At 38.2% G+C, this 26,883-nt stretch overlaps 1 protein-coding gene and 1 non-coding gene across 2 annotated transcripts; one reads left to right on the forward strand and one right to left on the reverse strand.

Annotated features, from left to right (window-relative positions):
- Nucleotides 1-147: 147 nt before the first annotated feature.
- hob (bridge-like lipid transfer protein family member hobbit) lies at nucleotides 148-25,001 on the reverse strand. Its single transcript, XM_073087489.1, has 38 exons — nucleotides 24,797-25,001; nucleotides 24,146-24,272; nucleotides 23,477-23,773; nucleotides 22,863-23,117; nucleotides 22,330-22,494; nucleotides 22,156-22,245; nucleotides 21,731-21,892; nucleotides 21,382-21,526; nucleotides 19,692-19,865; nucleotides 18,994-19,193; nucleotides 18,309-18,618; nucleotides 17,814-18,161; nucleotides 15,850-16,039; nucleotides 15,244-15,412; nucleotides 14,903-15,025; nucleotides 14,246-14,484; nucleotides 13,480-13,652; nucleotides 13,073-13,237; nucleotides 12,626-12,826; nucleotides 12,161-12,354; nucleotides 11,781-11,896; nucleotides 11,537-11,684; nucleotides 11,014-11,244; nucleotides 10,612-10,842; nucleotides 10,352-10,468; nucleotides 9,950-10,157; nucleotides 9,357-9,545; nucleotides 8,532-8,692; nucleotides 7,885-8,049; nucleotides 7,439-7,591; nucleotides 6,326-6,442; nucleotides 5,436-5,668; nucleotides 5,072-5,171; nucleotides 4,598-4,739; nucleotides 4,175-4,401; nucleotides 3,524-3,720; nucleotides 2,896-3,007; nucleotides 148-2,254 (listed from the first exon to the last, which is right to left on the reverse strand). Exons 1-38 carry the CDS (start codon nucleotides 24,853-24,855, stop codon nucleotides 2,192-2,194), a joined length of 6,696 nt encoding a protein of 2,231 aa, XP_072943590.1. The 5' UTR covers nucleotides 24,856-25,001; the 3' UTR covers nucleotides 148-2,191.
- On the forward strand, nucleotides 6,990-7,061 carry TRNAD-GUC (transfer RNA aspartic acid (anticodon GUC)). The gene has a single exon. It is a non-coding gene; the product is annotated as a tRNA-Asp (tRNA).
- Nucleotides 25,002-26,883: the final 1,882 nt, after the last annotated feature.

Raw genomic sequence — 26,883 nt, forward strand, 5'->3', positions numbered from 1 at the left:
GCAGAAAATAGGAAATTTCGAAAATTGGAGTTTTTAAAAACAGTCTCCAGAACACCCTCTCCATTTCACACTTAGTTTAAAATACCCCACTGAACAATAAAACTTTTAATTTTATGAAACAAGTAATCTGGGCACTAAGGAAAACAATTATCATTTCAAAAACGTTTAATAGACAAATCATTTACGATACAATATCATATAAAAAATAACAGATGCCGTGTATAAATATATCGCTTACGTTACGAATACTGAGTCTCCGACAGACCTACATATACAAGATCCTTGGCTATTACGGATACATAGGAATAAATAACGTTTAACTATCAATCCCCTATTTACTTACAACTGCCGCTACAAACATTTAGTTAAAATTAACAGCTTTTGTTAACAGATGAAGTTATTATTTAGATTGTTAATTACTCCAGTAATTTAAATTGTTTAAACATTATTTTTAGTGGCTTAACATTGCTTAAAACTTGAATGTCGATGTCAATAGACAATGATATCTACGAAATATCTTTAAATTTAATCGAATGAACATCACTCGTAATTGCTATCAATTTGGTCGACGATAAAAACGTGGTAATTTCACCCAATTATCTATAATCAACTGAAAATACTACAGAGAAAGAATACCTACTGTACAGAAGTCCTACTTTAGAGATTACAGATGCGTTGCTACCAGAGGACTGAGACGGAACGCCTAAAAAAATATTTCAAACCAGAACACGGCCGTACGTAATTAGTAAAGTGGCGTGGTAAAAATAATTTATAGTTTTGTTTGCTTTTTATCAATATTATCAACCGCATTAAAATAATGGAGTGATATATTTTTATATAGCAATTCTATCATCTAGATAATTACATCAACTTTACAACTATCGCAAAATGCTGTTAATATCCAACTAAATGTCAATGGCGCCTTACAATAATAATGATAATAATTAATAATATAGTAATAGTAATATTCTTATATAATTCACAACAGGTATAAAATGCACTGACGATTAGGTAGCATATACAATATAATTATATTTTTATTGCTTTATAATTATAATATTCGAATTGAATAAATTAACTGAGTTATTTAAAAATTCTTATGAATACTATCATAATTATAATTAGCAAAGTTTATTGTATACATTATTTTAAGTTCACACGTGTGTCCTCAAGTACGTGCATCTTTCGATGTTTAAAATGTATTGCTCAAACAATAGGTATTTTTTAAAAACATTCAGCTTTTCTGTAGAAATACTAAAACAAATAACTATAAATTGTATAATTTTGTTATATTACGTCATAAAATTCCCTTGTAATACGTTGCGCCAAAAAAAAAATAGATATATCTTCTTTTTGGAAAAATCACTAGCGTACATAATTTTGAGGAATGTTTTTATATTCGTTGTTGCCATGCAATGTCTTTTAATTTGCATAAAAAATATCAAACAGTAAAAATGAAAAAAAACACAACAACAAATCATTCCTTGATAAAAGAAATCCAAAAGCATGACACCGAAATTGCACATTTAATACACTAATATCTTGAGATATTCGTCAATCAGACTTCGACAAAATCATAAAAATCCATACATCCAATGTATACATGTGTTATCCATATATTTATGAGATCTTGAGAAACAGACAAAAGACATTTAAAAAGTACAGGCGACGTAGTAGTTGCAAAGAGTATTGTTTTTCATTCACCATTTCCCATCATTTATTTCTTCATACTAAAATAATAATGACATGTACTAAAATAATAATGACATATGGAAATAATAGATTTTAATAATACAATGAGAGATCTTACAATCTATAGTATGTTGAAAAAATGTGTATAATTTTGGCTAGCCTTTATTTTCAAAGTATAGTTCGATTTTACATATTATTATAGCAATTTTATTATGGTAGACCGTGATTTTGTAAAATCGTATGGTAAATATTAACAAATTTACTAAAAATATCATTTTTATTACAAACGGCAGTTAAAATAAACGAATTAATAAACACTGAGGTTCTTTATGCGATTGTATTGCTTTGATCGTTTAAACTTAAAAATATTTTTTCAAAATCTATATACTAGAAACATAGCCAAAAATAGCTTCCATTACGTTTAGAAAATACTTCACAATCAGTCCGACTTCTTGCGTGTAAGCTTCGCGCACAGATCGCGGTACTGTTTGGCTATTTGCTACGATTTTGAAAATTTGAACACTCCAGGCGTACTCTTCTTCTGTGGTTTGTTTTCTGCGACCTATAATAAATTAAAAAATTTTGTACCTTTACACATGATACTCATAATGGCTCAATTATTTTAATGGATAGGTTATTTACGTTGCAATTTTCTTTTCTTTTACAGACGTTACTTTTTCAACTATCATTTATTTTAAGAGTAAATAAAAAAATAGAAAAACCGGTGACAGCTACTTTTTTCAACCATAATATATCCCATCTGTTATACATAACATACTACTGTTTGTATGCTTTTGCGTAGGCTTGCCCTAGATAGTAGTTTATTGCCATAATCACTGCATTTGTATGCGTGTTGGGAATGCCGTATTAGCAGCCAACATAGCACGAGTGGTCAATGTGGTCAATCAGTATATGTATCTATGGAACAAAAACTGTTGAGTGGGTGAGAGTAGGTGTGTATAGTACGCGCCAAACTTTTAGTCCGCCTTGAAGTTGTTGGGTGCAGGTTTAGTTAGCATATACTCCGTAACTTAAGGGCACACTAATGCAGCTACATACCCGTGGGCGTGGGTGCCGGGGGGGGGGGGGGGGAGGGGTCTCCGGCGCTGTCTTCGTCCCGCTAATATCTACAATATGCTATTGCGACGCGACTCGTTTCGGACTAGCAGTTTGGCGCGGACTGTACTGTGTGTGTGTGGTTACCGTGCGCTCGCCGAGCAGCAGGCGCGCCTTGTCCTCCTCGAGCGGCGCGGGCGCGGCGGCGGCGCGGCGGTGCAGCTGCAGCTTCTGCCGGATGGCCTGCGACAGGATCACCCTGCGCATATCGGTTTATATCAGGAGAACGCACTATTAATTTTACTAACATAGGTTTTTAAGCACAATATAAATACTATCAAAATATGAACTATGTCTAAATTAAATTGAATTAAATAATTAAAAAAATAATAAGATCATGACTATTATCACCCAAAGTAAAAGTGGTATAAAACGGGCATAAAACTGACAATGACGCATTAGCTTCCACTGTCTCGAGCACTGCCAATCAATCATCAATAATGTGATTTTAGGTGAAAATATTAAACACAAATATTAACTTTTCGACATTTTTATAGAAAAACATAAACTTAAAAATGTCTTCGTATTGTTTTAGACATCCCATTTACTACATACTTCATGAATTATGTGCCTAACAATATTAAGGTTGATAAGCAAATTCACATTTCAGACGACGAGAGACGATATCAATTTGTTATTACTAACTCAATATTATAAATATGTCTAAGTTTTCACTACCGCCCACAACTATTTGTAACTAGTAGTAGCCACCGACCTCCGTGTGTCGCTCTTGGTGGCGAGCAGCAGGTCGAGCCAGGTCCAGGTGACGTTGTGGTACTCGAGCGTGGGCAGCACCAGCGGCAGGTCGCGCACGTCCTCCAGGTTCTTCTCCTTGCTGCCCTTGTACGACACGCGGACCGGCACCTCCGGGATCTTGATGTAGATGAACAGCTTGTTCTTCTCCGCACGCTCCTAAATATTATCGGACAAATCTTTCAGACGACAATCGCGTTCATATACTTGGTTTTCTTTACTATAATAAATGGCAAAATGATTATAATTATATATCACGTAGACTTTATTAATATTTAAAAAAAGTTATTTTGATTATTTGAATTAATCATTTAGTTATTTAAACAAATTATATAAAGTATATACTTCTTAGGCAATCTTAGTTTTATCTTATATCTAATAAAAAGTGTTTGCAAAATATTAGCCCATAAAATAAATTAGTTTACGCAATCAAAATATTATGACCATTAAAAGCATTGGTAAAAAAGAACAATAAAACATATACATTTATAATATATATATAAATGTTGTTCGAACACGTCTTCCATTACCCTTCATCATCGCAGTATCACACAAAATAAAAATAAATAAGTCTATTCATTAATTAGCAACCACAAGCACAATATTTACGAACCTTCATCTTCTCCACATCATCCTTATCCTTCTTATCCCTCTTGACGTAGAAGTTGGAGTTGGAGTCCTTGCCCTTCTTCCTAGTCTTCTTGGAGCCGCTGGCGACGAGGCCGGCCGAGCCCGCGCGCAGCGTGCCCTCGCCCTCCTCCTCCGCCTCCTCCATCGCGTCCGGATCGCGCTCCGGGAAACAAAACTTCAGCATCGTGTTGAAGAACTTCTTCGTCAGACCTGTGGGGTGTGGTAAATTCTAATAGATTATCAGATAAAAAGCGATCATTGTTGCTAATTTATATTTATCTTATATATAAAATTTTCGTGTCACAATGTTAGTTACCGTACTCCTTCGCAACAGCTTTGCCGATTTTCACCAAATTTTATATGCATATTCAGTAGGTCTGTCTGAGAATCTGACTGGAGTACGTACCGATGCGGATGGGCACGATGTTGACCTCGAAGTGCTCCTTGACGGAGATGCCGCCGACGGGCGGGCGGTCGCGGCAGAACACGCGCAGCGCCGCGCGCCGCGCCAGCGGGGCCCGCCCCGACGCCGCCTGCGGCACCAGCACCTACGCACGGGGGCATTCGTTGTTTTACTTGTTCCTTTATTTATTAAGATTTACTGTTTTTTTTTTCATAAGACATAAACAATTGTAACATAATAATGTCAATGATGGAAAATTTGATATTGAAAGAGGGAGTAATAGAACAGGTAATAGAATTAAGATTACAACGTATAAGGATAATAATGCTTTTTAAAAGAATATATAAAAATTACAAATAATCTCAATAATATTTTGTATTAATAGATTTCATTTTACGGATTAACGCATTTAAGCGGTTTTATTATAAGTGATGGTAAATCATTAGGTGTTTTTTGTAATTGTGTCATTATAAATACCTCTGGGAAAGGTTCATTTGGCAGTAAATTGGTGACGCGGACATAGCCTACTTCAAGTTGATGCTCAACTGAATCATCGGAACGTGATGTTTTTGTATACCTGTTGAAGTAATAAATAAAGAAATAATACCAACAGTAAAGTTAATTTTAGACAAAAAAAAAAATTAGTCGTATAGTTGGTATATCTTTTAAAGTTAAATATTTCTTTAATTTCCTTCTATACCTCATAAACATGCGATAGCGAATTTACATAGTACATAGTACTTTCAAAAGGAATTCTTAAACTCTTCTGATTTAATCTATATAAAGGCAAGGCAAGTACAAGACGCTCGCGTATAACAGTGTAGTGGGAGCGTGTAGTTACAGGAAGTTGGTTAGCAGCAGGTCCGCGATGCCGAGCTGTCCGTCGGCGTCGGTGAGCCGCCAGCGCGCGGACTTGAAGCAGATCTCGTTGTGTCGGTGCGGCGGCGCGTGGTGCGCGCGCAGCGGCCGCGCCGCGGCGCCGCGCGCGCTGGCCTCGCGCGCCTCGCGCCACGCGCGCACCATCGCGTCCAGCTCCGCGCCCAGCGAGTACGCCGCCTCCTTGCACTCGTTCACCTGACACACACGGCAACGTGACACTGACCCTACCCACTGAACTGAACTACGATACTACTTAGTAGCATCCAAGCTACGTACAAGTACTACAAACTACTACAAGTACTATACAAAGAACATTTGAAATAATGATGGCCCAAATGTTACTTAAACTTAAAAAAAAACTAAATGCCATCAATATTATTGACTACTACCGCTAAATATGGTTCTCACTATAAAAGGGAAAATAAATGATAAAAATCACTATGTAGTTTACTGATCATTTAAATAGATAGAAAATCTATCTATTTAAGTGATCACATTTTTTTGATACACATATCACACAATATTTAAATACTTTTATGCTGCATGCAACATAAAAAAAATATGTCTAAATTTTAGTCTAAAATAATATAAATCTAAAATACCGATTCATTTAAGTAAATTATCACTCTTAAATTTATTTGACATATTATACACAATACAATACAAAGCACCTAATAACTTAATATAGAAGTAACAAAGAAAAAAGGGTGCATACTAATAATTTCAACAAAAGTATAAAAAAAAACTAAAGATTAATAAATAACTGAAACTGTTTTATGAATCAAACTTTGAATATATTTTTTGTTATAAAAATTACATACATTATTATATTTGATAATTAAAATAGGATACCTGATCATCTAAGCTCTTCAGCTCCTCGATGGCGACCGGGTCGTTGCCCGTGATGGACCGGTTCTTCAGGTAGTACTCCTTCTCCAGGCGTCGTAGTCTCGCCAGGGATTCACGCACCTGGTTATTTTTTATAAGATCAGTATGATATTATGTTATGTACGTATGACAATCAAATATAGACTTTTTCAATTTTTATCGCTGCTTCTAAAAAATACTTTATTTGGAATCACAAATTAAAAAATACAGTTATGAAATGATTCCTTAACCTAATTTTCTTTAATTATTTGCATAACCTGTGAATAAAGATATAATAACATAAAAGTAAGTCAGTAACATAATAACAGCAGTAAAAAAGTAGTCACACTTTGTCTATAAATGTAAATCATTTAATTTCTACCGGTCACTTAACAAACAGAAACAAATTCTCCGAACTTTATCGGTGCGTTAAAGTACTTTTATCATTAAAAAAATATCAAAACAAATATTAGTATTACAAATTTAATCTTACTGGATTGATTCTACGAAGAAATTATTTTCCTGTTAGGTATTTTGTTATGAATTAAATATCAACGATCCACAACTCACAAGTTGACGTCATCCATAAGAATAGATTACACGGTATGATCCGTGAATAGCGACAATAAATTTGAAGATTTCTTTCACATCTTCGGTAGTATAGTGGTAAGTATCCCCGCCTGTCACGCGGGAGACCGGGGTTCGATTCCCCGCCGGAGAGATTTTTTTTTTTAACCTCAAGAAATATATTGAAAAAATGTAGCAATTATAATATTTTATTTCAACATTTTCTCTATTTTTTTTCTATATTTACATTTTGTTACATGCATTGATCTGTATTTTTGTAATTTATTTGTATAATCATAATTCGAAAGGGAAAGATCTATTAAATAGCATATATTTTCTACTATTATTTATAAAAGTTTGATTATTGAAAATTTTTAGATTAAGGATCTTTGTACTTGAAATTGCAATTAACAATAAATTTAATTTTCACTCGGGGATGTGTTAAAGAAACTTTATGCTTTTATTCTCTACGTGCTGCACCACAATGTTCCAGCGTGCATCCCCCCCCCCCCCCCCCGCCCCCGCACGTACCTGTGTCTGCAGGCGGTGGATGAGGTGTCGCGGGTCGGTGTCCTGGTGCAGCTGCAGCTGGAAGCGCATGCGCGCGCGCCGCTCCAGCGCTCGGCGCCGCTCCGCCTCCACGTGCAGCACCACGTTGTTCACCACGTCCAGCACCATGGCGTACTGCACACACACATACAATTTATTGAATTTTAGCCTGAGATCGTGTACGTATTGCCTGCAGCACAAATATGTACGCGTACGTGCTAACATCGTGTATGCACTGTGCCCACTGGCGTATGTATTTAACACCACTTTGTAACATATACTTGTAGTTTTTTTTTATCTAACTGAAAATGTTATGACTTAAATCATAAGGGATACTTCAGCAAAATATTATAATGAACAATATAGCGTGATACAGTAAGATGGTACCCGATACAATAAAATAGAGGGTTAGGTGAGGTGCGGTGTACCTGCAGCGAGTTGGTGCAGACGTCGAGGTCGTGGTGCATGAGCGTGAAGCAGTCGTAGGGCTCCGGCGCGGAGGCCCAGCCCGCGCTGGCGCCGCCGCCCGCCTCCGCCTGCTCGTGCGACACGTAGTGGAACTCGCACGCACACCGGGACACTATGCGTTGCAACTGGAACAAAATCGTGTAGTCCATTGAGAAATTTGGAAATAGATATAATAATAACTGTCAATTTGTAAGTGGACAAATAAATACATACTAAATATTTTATTTCAATTCTAGCTAAAAGAAAAAACCATATTTGTTTTATATAAAATGATTTAATATTGGAAAAATATAACAAATAAAATGTCCCAAACAGACTCTTAGCAATATTATTTTTATCCTGTCAGTCTAATTTGTAAAATTGTAGCTATATTCAAACGCAGAGAATTCTAGACTATGTAAAACAGACAAACAAAAACTCATATCCCGTAAATTTGTAATCTTATTTCTTCTCGGTCTGGAAAGTATGTAAGTAGTACATTTCTGCCGGTGCACTAGAAGCTTCTAGCAGTCATGTAGAGATATTGCAGGAAGGTTCCAGTTAGATGCGTGTTGCTTGTGTGTTATATAACTAGGAGTCTTACAGACACTACAGTCAAGTGGTATACCTGCGCGAGGCCGGCATCAGCACTGGGTCCGACGGTGCGTCCGATGACGCCGCCGGCGGAGTGCCCGCTGCCCACGAGGCGCGGCACGTCGGGCAGCGTGCTGATGTCCGCGCCCGCGCACCGCTCCTCGATCTCCTCCACCGATACCCACTGGATGTTCTCTACAATACATACAAATAGAAGTTTAATATTGAGTACTTTTGTAAATAAACTAAGATTTTTTTTGCATCTATTATAATTGTAAATGCATATTTTGTAATTGGGACCGTAGCAATATATGCAAATTAAGAGAATACTTGTCAGAATAGAAATACATTAAGCGATTTTTGCAACATATTTTGTAAGCAACCTATTCAGTAATAACTCAATACGTCAAATTTAAAGAAGTATAATTTGGTAACAAGATTACAAAGAATAATATTAATTTCCATTTATCATTTTAACTTTTTAATGAAAATACTTTATTTTGTCATATCAAACAGTATGCGTGTTATATAAAAATTTTCGTTAGAATTATTTTGTAGAACTGACATGTACTTATTACTAGGTCCAAATTCGACTAGATTCGATATTTTTTTAATACTGCTCAATGATGGGCTAAACGTTATGACCATATTATGTTACTAATTCAATAGTCGACTAAAGTTCGTCATTATATTGTTATAGTCCGCGCCAAACTGCTAATCCGCTCTGAAGTTGCTGTGAGCAGGTGTAATCAAACAATTTGCTATGGCAACACGATTCATTTCTATATTCAGAGCGGTCTAGCAGTTTGACGCGAACTATAGAAAATCCTCATTTATAACCAACAGAAGATTCCCTCACCGTCGAGCTGGTCGCGCTCGCCGGCGCTGACGGTGGCGTAGTACTGCATGGCGGAGAGCGCGCCGCTCCAGGCGGTGGAGGCGGGCGCGCGCCGCACGCGCTGCCGCACCTCCGCGCGCGCCGCGCACAGGATCACGTAGCCGCGCGTCTCGCACCCCTTCAGCACCACTTGCGAGTTCACCAGCTCGACTGCGCACAACAACACAACACGTGTATTATACTCTACTGTCGTTAGTAGTATCGAGGAAACAACGTGAATTTTAATAAAAAAATATAGGATGTCAAATGGGTAAAGCAAAATTTTAGTAACTCATTTGTTCAAGTCTGTCGACTCTTGGGGCGTACAATTTAAAATGTTCTACTGATGCACGGTGTGGGCGTGTATTTCGGACGTGCGTGGTAGGCCTAGGATACCCGTTGGGCATGCCTCGTGGGCACACTATAACAATACGTTGCGCCTCGCCTACCCAACTGGGATAGCAGTGGTGACCGGTATTGGAGTGACGGCGAGCCGGTGGTGTTCAGTTAAGTGTATTACTTAGCTGAAAACCACCGGCTCGCCGTCCACCAGTGCTGAGGCACAAGACACTCACTGAGGCAGGCGGTGTGCGCGTTGTCGTCGTCGAGCACGGTGCGCGGCGGCGCGTGCGGCGCGTGCGGCGCGTCGCCCTCCGCGCCCGCCAGCTCGTCGCTGAACACCACCGGCTCGCCGCCCGCCTCGCCCGCCTCCGCCACCAGCGCCGCCAGCATGCCCGCGCCGCCGCCGCTGCCGCCGCCGCTGCTGCTCGAGCTCGTGTTGCACTGAAGACATCAAAAATATACATAATACTTTGAATAGCAACGAAACTGTAATTTTAATTCTGAATTATATATTTTTTAGCAGAATTAAAGAAATATAAAATGTTATTCCAATTTTAAGTTTGCATAAGTCCGACTCGCAACTAGCCATTTGATAAGAAAAAAAATAGACGGTTAGTTTCGCTTTGGAAAAATACCTGATTCGATGTGGAGGGAGGGGGCGACACTACGTCCGATTCTCGTTGATGTTTTGGTGAAGTTGATGGTTTCTCTTCCTCTTTCAAAGCTTTTGTTGATAAGTTCTTTTTTAATTGCTGCAACAATAAATTTATCAAATTGAAGCATAAAAATAAAATATTTTATATTTTTATTAATTTTATATTAAAATTAAATATTTAAATCAGTATTGTCCTAATTGTATCGTGTTATTTATATTTTAAAATATTTCAATATTAACCTGCGTTTTGATGTAAGTATCAATAAGCGCAAAGGCTAAGTCACGGTTGAGCTTCGTCCAAGCGCCGCGCAAGTCGTGCACGGCCAGCCGGTGGGTGGGTGCGCCGCCGGCTCCGCCCCCTGGCCCGCCCGCCGCACCAGTCCCGCCTCCTGCCTCGCGTCCGTACGACACGCGCCGCACGGACAGGCAGTAGCATTTCTCCATCGCGGGTGGGTTCAACATCGCTGACTTCTGAGAATATAGAAAAGAAGAAAGAATATGTATATAACATTTCTCGTTTCTTCATTTATAAGATTTAAAGCGAATAAGCCAGAGGCAAATAACAGCATTTTTAATCACCATCTTTATCGTCACTGCCTATACAAATGTTGATGGAATAGGCCTTAGTCATTGTAACAATACCTCATCTCCGTCCTTGTCGTCGGTGTGCGGCGGCGGCGCGGGCGTCTTGAGCCAGATCTCCGCGTCGTTGAGGTCGCAGTTCATGTAGAGCGTGGCCCACACGGCGCGGGCTCGCCGCAGCAGCGCGTCCGAGCCCGCCACCAGCGACAGCCGGTGCCGCGAGCCGCACGTCACGCGCACGCCCAGCATCTCGATGCCGCGCTGCATCGACGACGACGACCAGTAGAACACCTGGGTACGATTAAGATATAAAATACAAAGTCGTGTATTAATACTGTTATGTAATTCAAGTAGTCGATAAATATGTATTGCATTTAATGATACATGTAATAACCCTCAAAGATTACGATTTGTCATGGATTAAAATTATTTTACTACAATAATAAAAATAGGAATTCGTGCATGAGCACAGCCACAAGTGCTGCTAAACGTTAATTTATATTTATGAAAATAAACTATTTTTAAGTATAGATATTTTCAAGAGGGGACAAAAATATACAGTTATTAAATAGTTTCCACCCACCTGCAAATTGTGCAAAGTCAAAGAAACGCTTAGGTTTCTATAATGCCTGGAAAGTTGCAACTTGCGCGGGCGCACGTTGCGGAACACGCGGCCGCGACGGGTCGGCCGCGTCGTGCCCGATAAGATTAACTTCAGACTCTCGAACCATCTGAAAAACGTTATTCACGTTAAATTTTAAAATTGTCACGGTGACCACGTAATTTTTCCGCTACAATAATAAATTAGACTAATATCTACCACTCACCTCAAAGTACTTCCATACAGCAAAAGTACGGGTCCGTCTTGCTCAATAGGTTTGGTATCCATGCTGAGGTGAAGATCTAGTCCTTGCGAGCGGAACGCTCTATACGAATCGTGTTCCTGCAAAATGTATCTTATGTATAAAGTAGTTGCAAGATGAAGATTTCCTTTATTACTTGAATTTTGATTTTTATGTTGATCACCAGAATGTGAGGCATTTTACAAGATCTTCCCGTTATGTGATTTATTTTAGTCACCGGGTCTGGTGGGAGGCCTATGATACTATAAACACGTGGTTGGGTAACAGCTGAGAGGGGGCAGTTAGTGTAGGACATTGGCAGGCGCTCCGGTAGCCTAGCACCAGGAAGCGGACAGACAGCTCACCTGGTTGCTGGAGTACTCGGGCAGGCGGCCGGGCGCGCAGGGCGCGACGGCGAGGTGGTCGCGCGGCTCGCCCACGCACTGCCAGCGCAGCTTGGCCGCCAGCCGCAGCGCCGGCACGCGCAGCACGCGGCAGTCGTCGTACTTGCTCGCCGTGCGCACGAACACCTTCAGCTCGCCCAGGAACCCCAGCTTGCCTGACACACGCACATGCCCGTATCCAATATATTATGCTACGCTCCGAGATCGAATAGTATATGCAACATGGCGAATGGAACACAAGTACATAAAAGTCGCTAATGACATCCCGCCACAATATGTGTTACATGGACCCACAAAACTTTCATCCGCCGCTAAAAATAAAGACTCATGCATTTTCCTGATCATGCTTAAATAACTATTATGTACAATTTAATAAATATAAGAATAACAACCCCTTCATCCCAATCCCACTACAATACAACTTACCATTGGTCCAGTCGAGCACGAGATCGGTCCAGGTGAGCTCCATCTCCTCGGTGGTGTTGTAGGGGTCGAGCGACACGTGCAGCAGGCAGGTGAAGCGCGCGCAGTGCGCGGTGAGGCGGCCGTGCAGCAGCAGCCGCGCCTTGTCCCACCACGCCAGCGGCGCAGACGGGTCCAGCGACGGACGGGACACTTGCTCGAATGCTGGATTGTAGCCATTGGCCATTAGCATTAAAAGGTTTAAGTTCCCCCAAAGACAATAAATCTTGCCAAAGACACTCCAGTATTACGCACACAAATAGTAAATAAATATCTTCCCTGAAAGATATCGCTTAGTCTCTTGGTCGCCAAAATGAGGTTTAAAAATGACGGTAGTTATTTTACCATCACATAGAAGACTCTCATCTACTGCTTAATCTTCTACTCTTAACAATAAATTCGCCAACTCACCAAGATTACAATGAGCTATAACGGGTTCCCAGCAGGGTCCGAAGGCGTAACTGAACTCAGACATCTCGCAGCACAGGTCATAGTACCATTTGAGCGGCATCATGCTTCTTTCTAGTTCAAACTTGCCCCAAGGCTCGCCTTGATCTATCACCACCGTTCTTACCGCTGCAACAATTTTAATTCATTGTAAAAAAAAACTTATCCTTTTTTTTTTGTTTCAAACTAATTAATACATTTTTGACAATTTCCAACGTACATCACAAACTTTGACAGATACTTTTGAGCATAATACACCCTTATGAGTCTGCGTCTGTCATGGTTATGAATGTTACACCAATATTTTTCGATCTTTAAGCCGCACATAATCACGAATTTATTTTATTTGTATAAATTGTGTAAGTATTTACCGCGCGGCGGCGGCTGCTCCTCGGCGCCGGCGGCGGTGCCCCAGAGGCGCAGGTCGCTCATGCTGAGCAGCGGCTGCGGGAAGTCGCGCAGCCGCAGCTGCCACAGCGCGCAGCCCAGCGACACGCCGCGGCACCACAGCGTCGAGAACTCCAGCCCGTCCTCCGGCCACGGGCTGACATCACAGACACAAACGTACGTTAACTACGTCGATAATAAATACCTATAATTCAATTCATAATTAGGTATCCAAAATGTAAACAAATGTGTTGACCTATAAAGAAAATACCTTTCAAATTGTGGTTTGTTATTTTTGACAATATTAAATTTTGGACACCTAATTGTGAATCAGACTATAGTGTAAAAATAGGCAGGTTAAATAATTGCCTGCGTATAGACGTCGTGACATTAACTATTTGAATTATTTTTTTATAGGAGTTTAAATTGTTTACTATTAGAAGATACTTATTTAGCGTTTTTTCGTCCTCAGAAAGGACGCACTGACTGAATGTCATAAACTCGTATATTTGCTTTCTTATGTTTGTATCCTTGATTTTCGCGATGCATTATCTACGTAATTTCATTGATTTCCTCTATTTACTTATTAACCATTCATATCAATACGGTTTTACTCCGACCTACCCGATAACGTCATTTTTTTCATGCTCGTTGAAGTTTTCTACCCTCATTTACCCATATCAATATTTTTGCCATTCGCAGCATCAGCATCATTAATCAATGTCGACTCCCCAGCTAGCAACCACCAACCTATCAACATCGATCTCCTTAAGCCTCGCGGTGGCCCGCTGCGCGCCGTGCAGCGAGGGGTCGGCGAGCGCGAGGAGGCGCAGGCGCGCGAGGCAGCAGGCCACGAGGCGCGTGCGCGGCGGCGGCGCGGCGCGGCAGCGCTGCACGTAGATCTGCGCGTCCTTCTGCCGCAGCGCCGCGTACAGCTCCTCCACCTTGCCCGCCGGCAGGAACAGGTGCGGCTTGCACAGCTCCTGCACCTGCACAAGCACACGCACAATGCCTTCTTCACAATACATTATGAGAGTAGCAGACGAGCATGAAGGCCCACCTGATGGTAAGGGGCTACTGCCGCCCATGTACATCTGTAATTAACCTCAGATAGGATTAGATATTCCTACATGAGGTCGGCCACAGATGCGCCGCTACCCCTGATAATTAAGCTGGAACGTCTCGAAAAAGTACGTCTCCCTTACCACACCCTTTAAACCAGAACACAGCAGCGCTTAACACTACTGTTATAACTGACAGAAGTAGGTGTGGCGATAGTGCCGCCGGAATCGAACCACAAAAGGATCCTACCATCTTCCAAATCTATCTAAATCATATCTATCTATCTATATATTTCACAAATATAAGCAATTTTCTATATTCCCTAAATATACAAAAGCGTCCTACCTTTGCATCGAGCATCGTCCGTCGTTTCTGGCTCTCCTTATACTCGTCCTCCAGAAGCTCATAATTATCACGTAGTTTAACTTCGAACGGATCGTCGCTCATTTCTATCACTAACTCTTCAATCTGTAAACATATATTCCACCTTTACTCCATTATAACTTACTTATTCTTACACGGATCTACTAATATGTTTGCTGAAAGGTTTATGGTGCAAATCATTAGAATTTAATGCTACAAAAATGAACTAAGTATCACAATGACAGACCAATTCTCCAGTATTTGCATTAAAAACATTCTAAATATTTCAACTGTATTATTATTTTTTCAATATGAATACTAACCTTGATATGCAAATCACTAGGCAGCGGACTCTCCAAGGTGAAGGGTTTCTTCTTGATGCCGTGTATGATCTTGAGCCACTTGAACAGCGATACGAAGTCGCCCTGCACCGCGTCTGCGAAACGGTGCTTGTACGGGAATATCACGCGGACTGACTCCACATTCACTGCCCTGCAAAAATTTCACATAGATCACGGCTATTTCGTGCCAAATTCTTTATTTTCTAAATATTACGTAAATAAATTAAAATATTAGCAATCGTCCCAGCCTTCCATAGGACTTTGACAATATCAGGAGAAAGAGAATATTCTTGTTTTGGTAATCGGTCATCAGAAAACTATAAAGTCTACCGCATTGCCTTTAAAAAATAAATACAAAAAAGAACATCTTTGAAAGCTTAAAATTAATAGTAATTTGTTTTACCTCACATAGATGTAAATTTTTCATATTAAAAAATCATTGACGAAATTTAAATAATGATATTAGATATCACTATCTATTATCATTATTTAAATTTCGTGACAAAATCGGCGACGATTTTAACACTACAAAATTCTCCAACAAACCAAACCAAAACCGAGATAATAAAAAAGTTATAAAATACATACCAAACTCTATTCCAGTCGAGCACGAAGCTCTCATTGGCCTTCCTCTCGACGCGGATGTCCGCGTCGTCGGCGGCGCGCTCCTGCGAGTAGCCCTCCACCGTGATGATGTCGTCGCCGTTCAGCACCATCTTCAACACCACCCACACGATCGACAGACCCGCCTCGTGGTCGTACGCCACCGTCATGTCGTCTTAAACAGGGTTAGAGAGTGTTGTAATATTTTAATATACATCAAATTAATCCAAGGGTCCAAAACAATGGATTAAAGGAGATGTTTCATTTTCGGCCATCTCATGTACACTATATCTAAAAAACACGAATAATTTGTATAATTGAAGAAAAATACACATATATTTTGATAACCTAAAGTATTCCTGTTTAAAAATATTTTAAATAAGCATTCCACATTGAAATATTAAATATGGCGGAATACTGTCAGTGTCAAGTTTTCAAAACTGTCGATGTCGGTCAGGGAACCTATGTGTACCCCACACATAGGTTACTATACTCTTTGGGTGTCGGTTATTCTGTATTTCGCTGTTTTTGTCGTAAAGTTATTGTTACCTTAGTACTTTACAACCTGGCTTTTGTTTTGGGTATCCCGTCATTGTTACTGAATTTAATTAATTATTTATAATAATTATAACAAAACCTCCTTTTAAATAGTATCAGGTTTTATAGATGTAAGTGACATGTCAAATTAAAAAAGAAGAAGTTGTCAATTTGATATGTGTAAAAGAGGATATATACATATTATATAATAGTGGAATCCAATGTAAACGTTGAATAAATAAGTACTGATGAGAAGATTCCATTTCAACCCTGAATATGTTTCTGCTCTGTGCTGCTTACGATTTTGGACTGATTCTAACTTACTTGTTTACCCAGCTTATGTTTTATGGACTCTTGTGATTTTCGTGCGACCGCTGTGGATTGTGTTGACAAGGATTCAATATCATCAGGTAAAATATATATCAGTTAGTTGTATTGATCGTGAAATAATCGTTAATAATTTTAACCTAGAGAAGCTAATCTTTTTACATTTCTATTTGTTTAGATAATTACAATAGCAAGACAAGGACATTCTTGGGATGACAAAATAATCAGTTATTATTGCAACTGCATCGCTGGGCAACAAACCGTACTAGTAGGTAGCTGCGCTCACATTATGACCATTGTTTGATGTTTGGGCTGAGCTCGTCACAGGATATTACAGAACCTGCTACATGATCGGATAAAAATATTTATAAGAGAAGATATTGAAAATGAATAAATAACGTATCTAAGTGAAGAATAAATAAAATATTATCTAGATGTGTACTGAAAGTTGTTTTATTTACACACTTAAATGTTTTAACTAAAATAAATTGTTATTGAAGTACATATTTTGGTATGTTTGTTTTAAGTCAAGAGTTATGAAAGTAAATATAATTAATGTTTATCAAATATAGGTATTGTATCTCAATACATACAATACAATATTTATAGATCTACGCCCATTTGCGTAAAAATATATTTAACAGTAATGTATATAGTAAGTTAAAATAGAATGACAGATGACATTATTACGGTAATCACTACCGCCATGATGATTTTCCACTGTTGTGTTGCAAGTTTAAATGTAAATTATTGTTTTTAAACAATAAAACGGACATGATTTGAAGAAAATGAACCCCTACGAATTGTTCTTTGCATGTTTTCTTAGTTTTCAGTATAGTGTACTAAAGGTGGCCGGGAGCCCATACATTTTGAAACATCTCCTTTTGTACTGTAAACTCTATTTTGTCCCATACCCTTAACAATGTCTGAGTGACAGGCGAGGCACAACCTTGAGCCTACATTTAAATCTACAATTATAATATTTTGCACAGAGGTTATATAAAATAAATGAACATTATTTTTATTCCTCCCTTATAAGACGAAATCTCGTTATACATAGATTAGATTACCTAATAATAACTTACCAGTAACAAACAGCATAGTGTTCTGTTCCGACAACAATAATTTCAAATTGGTCTCGCCCTTAAATGATACCCTCCAGTCTCTCTGTCTCTTTCTGCTTTGTGTCATCTGGACATTGTTATCTCTTTCCATCTTCAAACTTAACGTCTTCCTGAATTCCCTCACAGCTCTCACAAAGGTCAGTATCTTCAGGTGCAAGTTAGCACTCCACTCAAAATCAACATTTTCTAAAAATAGGAAGTCCAAAAGGGCTGAATGTCTCTCTTTTGACAGAACATATTCTATTTTTACCATCCTCACATGGAAGAAACTGGTTATTATCTCATCTGATCTTTGGCACTGAACATTTCCTGTAATAGAAGTAATAGGTACAGAACAATGAAATAATAAGACACTAGGATTTATGTCATCAGTGATACTGACACACACAAAGACAATACAGACATCCATAACAAATCATCATATAATAAAATCAATTTAATTTATGAAGTGCAGACCTTGGTAGGGCACCATTTCGACAACCTTCAGCCCGGATACAAGCGCGCCGGACTTAGCCGCCGTCTTCTCCAGCGTGATAGCATCAATTCTCGTCATCAGACACATATCATTATTAATTATCAAGAACAGATTAATATGTGATAACGCTAGGTTCATTGTCACATTGTGCGTAGATTCTACAGCATTTTCTTGAATGACTTCTTGTTTGCTTGAAGTGCGGTAATCATTGAGGCAGTCGACAAGAGAAATGATTGTTTCTGCGATTACTGTGCTCCATTCTAGCCGCAAACAATCCATCATGGCTTCCACCTGGAAATTAAATATTAAATAAGTTCAGGTATGCTAATTATAGCATGCAATCAAAACAAAGTAGAGATCTTATGGATTTTAAATAAGAGAGAAGCTGTTATACAGGGAAAAGTTAGATGTTTGATGCTTAAAGTCTACTTCGCATTACTATCAATTCAATCATATATTCGAACGAACCGTAACGGGCGGATGACGAGACAGCTCGAATAATGCTTTTAAAATTCAAGTTTCGAGTTTGTAACAATTACATTAATGAAACACAGATTGAAAATGATAGAAATGTAAAACTAAATCAACACGAATAGGAGAAAATAAAAATTAGTCAAAATTAAGATTAAAAATCAAAATCAAGAGTAAAAAAATAATGCCTAGCACCTTAGAGTGTTGCGGCGCGTGCGAGCCCCACTTGACGAGCGCGACGGCGAGCAGCGCGGCGCCCCACGCGTGCTGGCGGCGCGGCGGCGCCTCGGCCGCGCGCCCCGCCGCCGCCCAGCCGCCGTCCACCAGCACCTCCGCGCCCCACTGCCGCGCGCCGCCCCAGCCGCCGCACGAGCTCCACCGGACCGACTCCTCCTCTGAATCACAAAAATTATGACATTCCTACAATCAAATTTAATATCCTTTAAATAAAGATTTTCGGCTACAAAATGAAAGCCAAATTATTCTACTTCACAGTATCTATAAATTAACGAACTTGATTTAAATCTTAGTCCAATCAGAACAAGGAGAGCAGATTTAGTTTATTTGCTTTTACATTTATACGAAAAAGAAACAATTATTTTAATAACTGTATGGATAATATTGTCACCAACCGGCTACAGACTTACGCGAGAAGTCTCGCAGAGAAATATCGCCGCGAAATTCTGCGAGAATCGAGAAGGGCATCTACACTCTCTATACTATGCAGTTCTCTTTTCTCATCCGAGAAACCCTTTGAAGCGGGCAAAATACCGACATCAATCGGAGACACGGCGAGCGCGAGAACGAGACTGCGAGAAAGCTATCACATTCATGCTTCTCGAATGTTCTCAGGGGTTCACGGTGTGAGTCCATAGCCGGGGTAATAATCTCACCCCTAGCGTCGTGCATCTGGTCCAGCTTGAGCTTGAGGCCGCCGCAGCCGGCGGACAGCAGGCAGGCGGCGGCGGGGCGCGCGCGCGCCCGCAGCGCCACGCCGCGCAGCTCCGCGCAGCCCTGCGCCGCGCACGCGCCCGCCGCGCGCGACAGCCACGCGCGCAACGCCCACGCTGCACGCACAACTAACTTGTCAAACTCTTACAGCTAAATTATTAGGCTATTTGTTTTACTATTCAAAAATGAACTATAAGGTATAATATATAGGTAATAGGTAAATATATAGTCTGCGGCGTGGTGAGTCCCTGAGAGAACTGTTTCCCACTATTAATATATTGACGGTACATAGTCAATACATCTATAAAAATATTATGTATATAAGAAAACACACTGATATGTTTGAAAAAAAATAGTAACCACCATAACTTAAATACTAGGAATAGAAATAAATTAGCAATTCCTAAACATAGATTATGTAAGGTGGCTAGATCTTTCATGAGTAACTATATTCGCTACTACAATAAAATACCCGACCACATTTTGAATCTCACAGAAAAAAAATCAAACATGTCGTTAAACAAACGCTATGTAAAAAAGTGTACTATAAGCTAAGTGATTATTTGACTGACAAAAGGTATGGTCTGAAGTAGTTCCAGCTCCTCATTTACCGTTAGGTTAAATTTGACATTGTAAAAATATGTTTTTTTTAAAGATGTGTGTTATGGAGTTTCTTTCGTCGCTTCTTCTCCATAACGAAACACCTCGTGAAGTGGCGGTAGTTGTATTGACATTCAAAAAGTGCTCTATAAAGAATCTGTTTTGAATTAAAAAAATGATTTGAAAATTAAATATTTTAACTCCTAGCTGAAGTATTCCTGCAATAAATAAATAAATACACTTTATGTTCATAACATACATATCTAAAGAGTAATGCTTATTGACAATGCAATGTTTCGAACTGTTCAAATTTTTACATTATATTAACCCTTTCCAATTTGGAGCTTCACAACCTAAGCGGCACCACCGCCCCACCTATTCCGGCGGCACCACCGCCCCACCTATTTTAAAGGTGGTAGAACCCTTTGGGTTCGACTCCGGCGGCACCACCGCCCCACCTATTTCTACCTAATAACAGCAGTGTTAAGCGCTGCTGTGTTCCGGTTTGAAGGGTGTGGTAAGGGAGACAGACTTTTCCGAGGCGTTCCAGCTTAGTCCTCAGGGGTAGCGGCGCATCTGTGGCCGACCTCAGGTAGGAATATCTAATCCTATCTGGGGTTGATTACAGATGTCCATGGGCGGCAGTAGCTACTTACCATCAGGTGGACTGCATGCTCGTCTGCTACTCTTATATTATAAAAAAAAAAAAAAAAAAAAAAAAAAACCTAAATTACCTATGTGCTGGTGAGTTATTACTTTTTATTCAAATTTAGTTTTTTTTTTTATATTAATTAGACACCTCACAGCGGCTCTTTTTTCAAATATGATTTAGATTTAAAAATTTTATACACATTCCCAGATACATATATTATAAGCTAGTACATAAAAGCGTGTTAAAAAGGATAACAGCAGCATGCAACCAAAGCGACAATTACAATTAAAATACAAAGCCTACTTACTTACCATTGGACTCATAACACAATATAAGCATATACTTTCATATAATTAAAAATATAAGACATTTTTACTAACGCTTAGCAGGTTCTTCAACTATCTGCATCTTGGTTTTCTTGACTCTCTGCATCACTGATGAGTACCATTGGAATATGTTGCTGTGAGTGTATGTAATGTTCAGCGTACTGATGATGAGATATAAGTTTAGAACACCTTTTTCCAACTGCAAGAAAACAAGTTACAAATGTTTTTTTTTTTTTTTTGCGACAAAACATAATTATCGTTATAATTTATTTCGTTTCTAACTTTTGCTGGTTATTTTACATCTGCAATATAGGTAGTTAATGAATAGGGAGTTAAATAAATATTTTTAAGGTTACAAAACCCTGGATTTCAGATAAATACAAGAACTTATCAATCTATTTACCTTAGCGTCCAATTTTAGTTTGTTTAGGAATAAGATAGTGTCCTCCCGAGCGGATATCTGGAACTGATCCATCTGGAAGGCGACGTACACTTGCGGCAGTCCCACCACCTCCGCACCCAGAGCGTCCACTGCTACGGGCGCTGCACTGAACCTTGAGTTCACCTGCACACATTAAAACTGACTGTTCATTATGTGTACCTAACATAATAACTCTATTGTAATCGAACGCTTCGTACGTACATGGATGTACGCTTTACCGTATCATCCATGTACACGCATTGTATTCCAACTTAGACCATAGCCACATCTCATGCACGATTTATCATAGTCAGGCAATTATTGCAACTAATCAGAAATCATAGACAAAGATATGTGATGAGGTTTGTAGCAGACTTTTTCGTTATTAAAAATACTTCAGAACTTACTTGCAAACTTTGGAGTGACACTTCAAAATAGGTTTTAGTAATGTTGTCCACACAACCAATGTTGGTTGCATCAATTTTTAAACTAAATATCTGAAATAAACAGTACATATTAATATACATTATGGTTAACAGATTTCCATATATATTTCCTGATCTCTGGATACCTTTGCCTACCTTTGGTATAACTGGTGACAACCGTGGTATTAGTGTGCTGAGATGGTCATCATTTAAGTCTAACTTAATTTGAGTTTTTCGCTTTTTAGCTTTGTGCACCTTCACAAAGGTATACAGCTCGTCTTGAAGCAATAACGATGGATTGCTCACAGCTGTATGAATTTTCTGTGAATGTAAAATAATATATTTAACTTTTATTCATCACATATTCACATGCTGAAACGAAAGTGAGTATAGATGTAGTGTAAAGTAGTATTTGCTGCTAAGTGTGTGCACTTGTGTGCATGGTTTAAGAATTTAAATTGAATTGGTACCAATAAAACATCAATAGTTTTACTTTTTCACAAAAGAGTAAATCAATTACATCACTATGAGAGAACACACTTATTTTTTTTTCAATCAATACATACATAAAGGATACATAACATACATACATACATACATAAAGGATAGTACATAAATAGGACAGTTTTACCTAAAGCCTCATATGAGTGAATCAGTCTTATTCTTAATACCAAAATAAAATTCCTTACCTCTACATTCAAAGGCCCATCAGCCTTCACAGTGCCCTCAATCAGCACGCCACAGGATGCCTGCACCAATATATCGGTCCCCCTGACCACCTTGGCTTCGGCCTTGACCAGGTTGGCGGAGAAGACGAGCGCGCGCGCGGGGCCGCCCGCTGCACCGTCCGCGTGCAGCTCCGCCGCGGACGCGTGCACCGACCACGCGTTCTCTGCGCCGCTGTTTATGGTCAGCGTTGCGTTATAAATGTGCACGCCCATGAACTGGGAAAACAATAGGGTAGAATTAATATTAAAAATCTTGCATGAACATAGTTACAGAGTATTCCAAATTTAAACATTATTTTGGAGCATAATTAGGTACTTATCTATTTTTATTTAAGACTCATATCAAACTAATAAGAACATTGTATAATAATATTATGTTTTAGTACAAATATGAATTATAACATACTGCCTTACAAACAACAATGAGGCATAAGATTAATTTTTTTTTTTTTTAAATAATTAATTTTGCAACCACAAGTGAGTTGTTATTGTGTTGTTACCAACTTTTGCCTTTTAAAACAAGTTATAGACCAATATAATGTACATATAGAAAACGACTGCAATGTTAACAATACCTGTGCAAACATAATCAAACTATGAGGCAACTTCTTATCCCTAAAATCCAGTAGCTTTTTCTGTTTAAGTTTCTCCAACTCCTTGTTCAAGTCAAAACTTCTTGTGACCTCATCAAGACCTTCCGCTTTGGAAGCAGAGTTCTGCTTGGAGAGCAGCGGCTTCAAGATTGTCTCCACCACTGCACTTCTTTTCTCCTCCACATTGTTAGTGATGTCTATAGTCTTGATCACCACTGACACTAACTTATTAATGTCAGAGTTGAAGAAACTGCTACGAAATGATACTTCATCTATGTTCTGAAGAAAGAAATGTATGTTTTTTATTAAAGTAAAACACTAGAAACTTATGAGAATATTATAATTGTAGTTATGACAATATTATCATCAATATTATGGTGAGAAGCTATGACATACTATTAATAATACTATATATATTTTTTTAATTCTTAAATCCTTACCTATTTCTTTTCAATTTGCAAAAAAGGAAAACATTTGTTGTAGGAAAATGTAAAACATATCCTGATTGGATGTGGTGAACTATTATCATTGTGACATTTATACATTGTTTTTCTGTGGTGGTGACCGCAACAATGTGTTGGTGGTGACAATGTGTTGGTTTCAAGGTTTAAATATTTTATTTTATGAATGTAAGCTAACATAAGTACTTACCACTGAATATCCATCATTTGACAGGCTGACATCCCGGAGTATTAATTTTGGCACAGCTATCCTCCCAATTTTTAATTTTATGTGATATTTCCTTTTGAACAGCCATGCCAGCAATCTTGGCAGGACCCTAGAAGATTACATGTAAACTTAAGTGAACTTGAAATTTTATTTAGAAATAATAGATATACAGAATGAGTTTTATATTATTTTATAAACTAAATATCATGGTATGTACAAATTATTGATAGTATTTTTTGTATATCAATTCTTTCCTAAAGTTTACTCAGAATATAATTAGTGTTCTGTAGGAAAATTTTGTTGAGACAGAATGTTATGTCCTAATGAAGTTACTGTTTGTTATAATATATATAAATTATTTCCGGTACTCTATACTATCAGAAAATATGGCAATTGATAAGCATGTAAACATCATATACAAACTTAAATAGTGAATGGAGTACAATTAGTCTATACGTAGGTACAATTTGATCTGCATGAACAAAGTTTAATGCAACTGACAATGCTTACTACGTACACACTCATACATACTACTTTCGCTAAGTTACAATTGCATGAGCGGCCTTCCAAAAATAAACACACGGTCCTTCCAATACCCAAACAGTTAGCAAAACAAACAACATTACAACTCACCAGGAAACACAGGAATATACGCCGAGGATTACAATACACGCTATTAGTAACACGTTCATGTTTGTATTCTTAAGACATATCTGTATTTACTTTTCGTTTAACGGTAATAAATACATTCCAATTCGTGATAATTTCTCCTATCGTAATCGTAAATAATATAACCTCTAAACGTCACTGCTGCCCACTGTCATTGTCAGCAGACCTTGACGTGACGTCACCCTAACGTTATTGACCACCGTTCAGAAAGTTAATGTGTATTGTTAAATTATAAACTATTTTACATGTAAAAAGTACTTCGTACACATTGATCTATAAATATAAAGATCCGCCACAAGCGGGCAAAACTTGAAACATACAAAATACGGCAAGTGGTGTAAAACGACTCCAGCCAAGTCCAGTCGCTCTCGCGCGGCGTAGTAATACACACGAATGTCACGGAACACGTTGAACGTCATTATTTTGAATTTAAAGCCTCAAAATGCCTTCTTGTGCAATGCGTAAATGCAAAAATTATGCTCGAAAAAGAAACAAACTTCATGGAATCACCTATCACACGTAAATGAAGAGAAATTATTAAATTTCGTTTATTTTTCGTGTTCGATCCGCCATGATTACGTGAGTAACCAGAAAGAGACAAAGTATGTTTTTGTCAATGAAAGTGATAAAGACGCAAAATGCATGGTCATAGATCAACAGAACAGAAGTGACATTTTATTGAATCTGACGATGTTCATATGTCGTATGTTATAGTTTAAGATCCCACTGCTTAATTTTTATATTAGTGTGTTTTTAGTCAAAATATAACATTTTATGGTTTATTTTAATAAAATAAAATCGATATATGGGAAATTCTGTATCCTAATCTTTAAATTTCCTTCGATACCTGTGGTAAATAATAAAAAATATTACCATAAAATTTATATAGGATAGTATATATGGGCGCAAATCAGTATCTTATGTTTATATTATAACATTTAATGTTTAAATTATTATTTATGGGTGTAAATCTGTATCTTACGTTTATATTATAATATTTAATGTTTAAAATAATTATTCGTAATTACAATACTGTTATTGATCTAACCTCAATGTCTCTTAGACATTGCACTGATTCTTTCGACTGATTTTAAAACATTGATTTTGTAATTTATTTTTAATAATTCATATTGTTGCAAACCTTCAAAGTAAAAATCAATTAAGATTATTATGACTCCAATTTTATTGTTTTATAAACAAAACTTAGTTAATTTGCATCCTACTAGTAGCGCCCTCTTTTGGCGATTTATGAAAACTTGTAAGGAATGTTTGCGTGTTGTAACGCGCTTGTTTATTAAAACAAATATAATTTGTGTAAGATAAATTATTTGGAGTAACATAAAATTCATTATTCATTTTTATTATGTCAATTTTGATTGTCAATGTGGAATTAATATTTAGATTAAAATATGGACGATTTCCGGTAGTACTTCAAAACACTTTGTTAGTCATACCAAATAAATTATGTAAATTATAATAATATTAAAATACTTATTCTCGTATTTTTAAAACAATATTTTGCAATATAATGTTATTTTATTAACAGTTAAATTTATTGTGAATCACGTCACTTGTTATAACAAAACAAGTGATGTGAGGTAGTTCTTATGCTGTTTGTCACTCGAGTAGTATTTAAGTCCACGCGCTGGTAGAGCGTGGTACATTCGCATTTAATCAGTCGTGTAAGCCGTTACTCTGCCCGAATTGTAAATAAAAGTGAATAAAAGTGATTCTCATATTAAAGTAGTTTCGTTCAGTTTATTAATAAAGTGCGGTAGTGGGATATCGTCGACAGCAGCGGTTGGATGGACCTACGTGTCCACATGGTCATGATGGAGATCAATGGTGACGTTTATTGGTTCGGGGCAATGGCGCGCACATTTGGCGCGCGTGTTTGGTGATTTTCCTGGGATTGCTTTGAACGAAGCCTTAGGAAGCCATGCCGTTGGTAAAGCGTTTGACAGCCGTTGGATGCTTTGATTATGGCGGGACTGAACGTATGGAGCAGCGTAATTTTGGGGTGGACCCTGGTGTAGTATGACAGTTTATTT

This window comes from Epargyreus clarus, unplaced genomic scaffold (assembly GCF_041222505.1).
Source record: "Epargyreus clarus isolate Ecla_fem2 unplaced genomic scaffold, WU_Ecla_fem_2.2 ptg000026l, whole genome shotgun sequence".
Taxonomy (NCBI): domain Eukaryota; kingdom Metazoa; phylum Arthropoda; class Insecta; order Lepidoptera; family Hesperiidae; genus Epargyreus; species Epargyreus clarus.

Bases quoted from the DNA above. Each gene is read 5' to 3' on its own strand.
- hob (XM_073087489.1), bottom strand. From the start codon at position 24,855: ATGAACGTGTTACTAATAGCGTGTATTGTAATCCTCGGCGTATATTCC. The intron at 15,413-15,849 runs GTATGTATTTTA...AAATTTTTGCAG, and splicing joins CTCGACTGGAATAGAGTTTG to GGCAGTGAATGTGGAGTCAG. The intron at 10,469-10,611 runs GTTAATATTGAA...TTATTGTTGCAG, and splicing joins ATACTTACATCAAAACGCAG to CAATTAAAAAAGAACTTATC.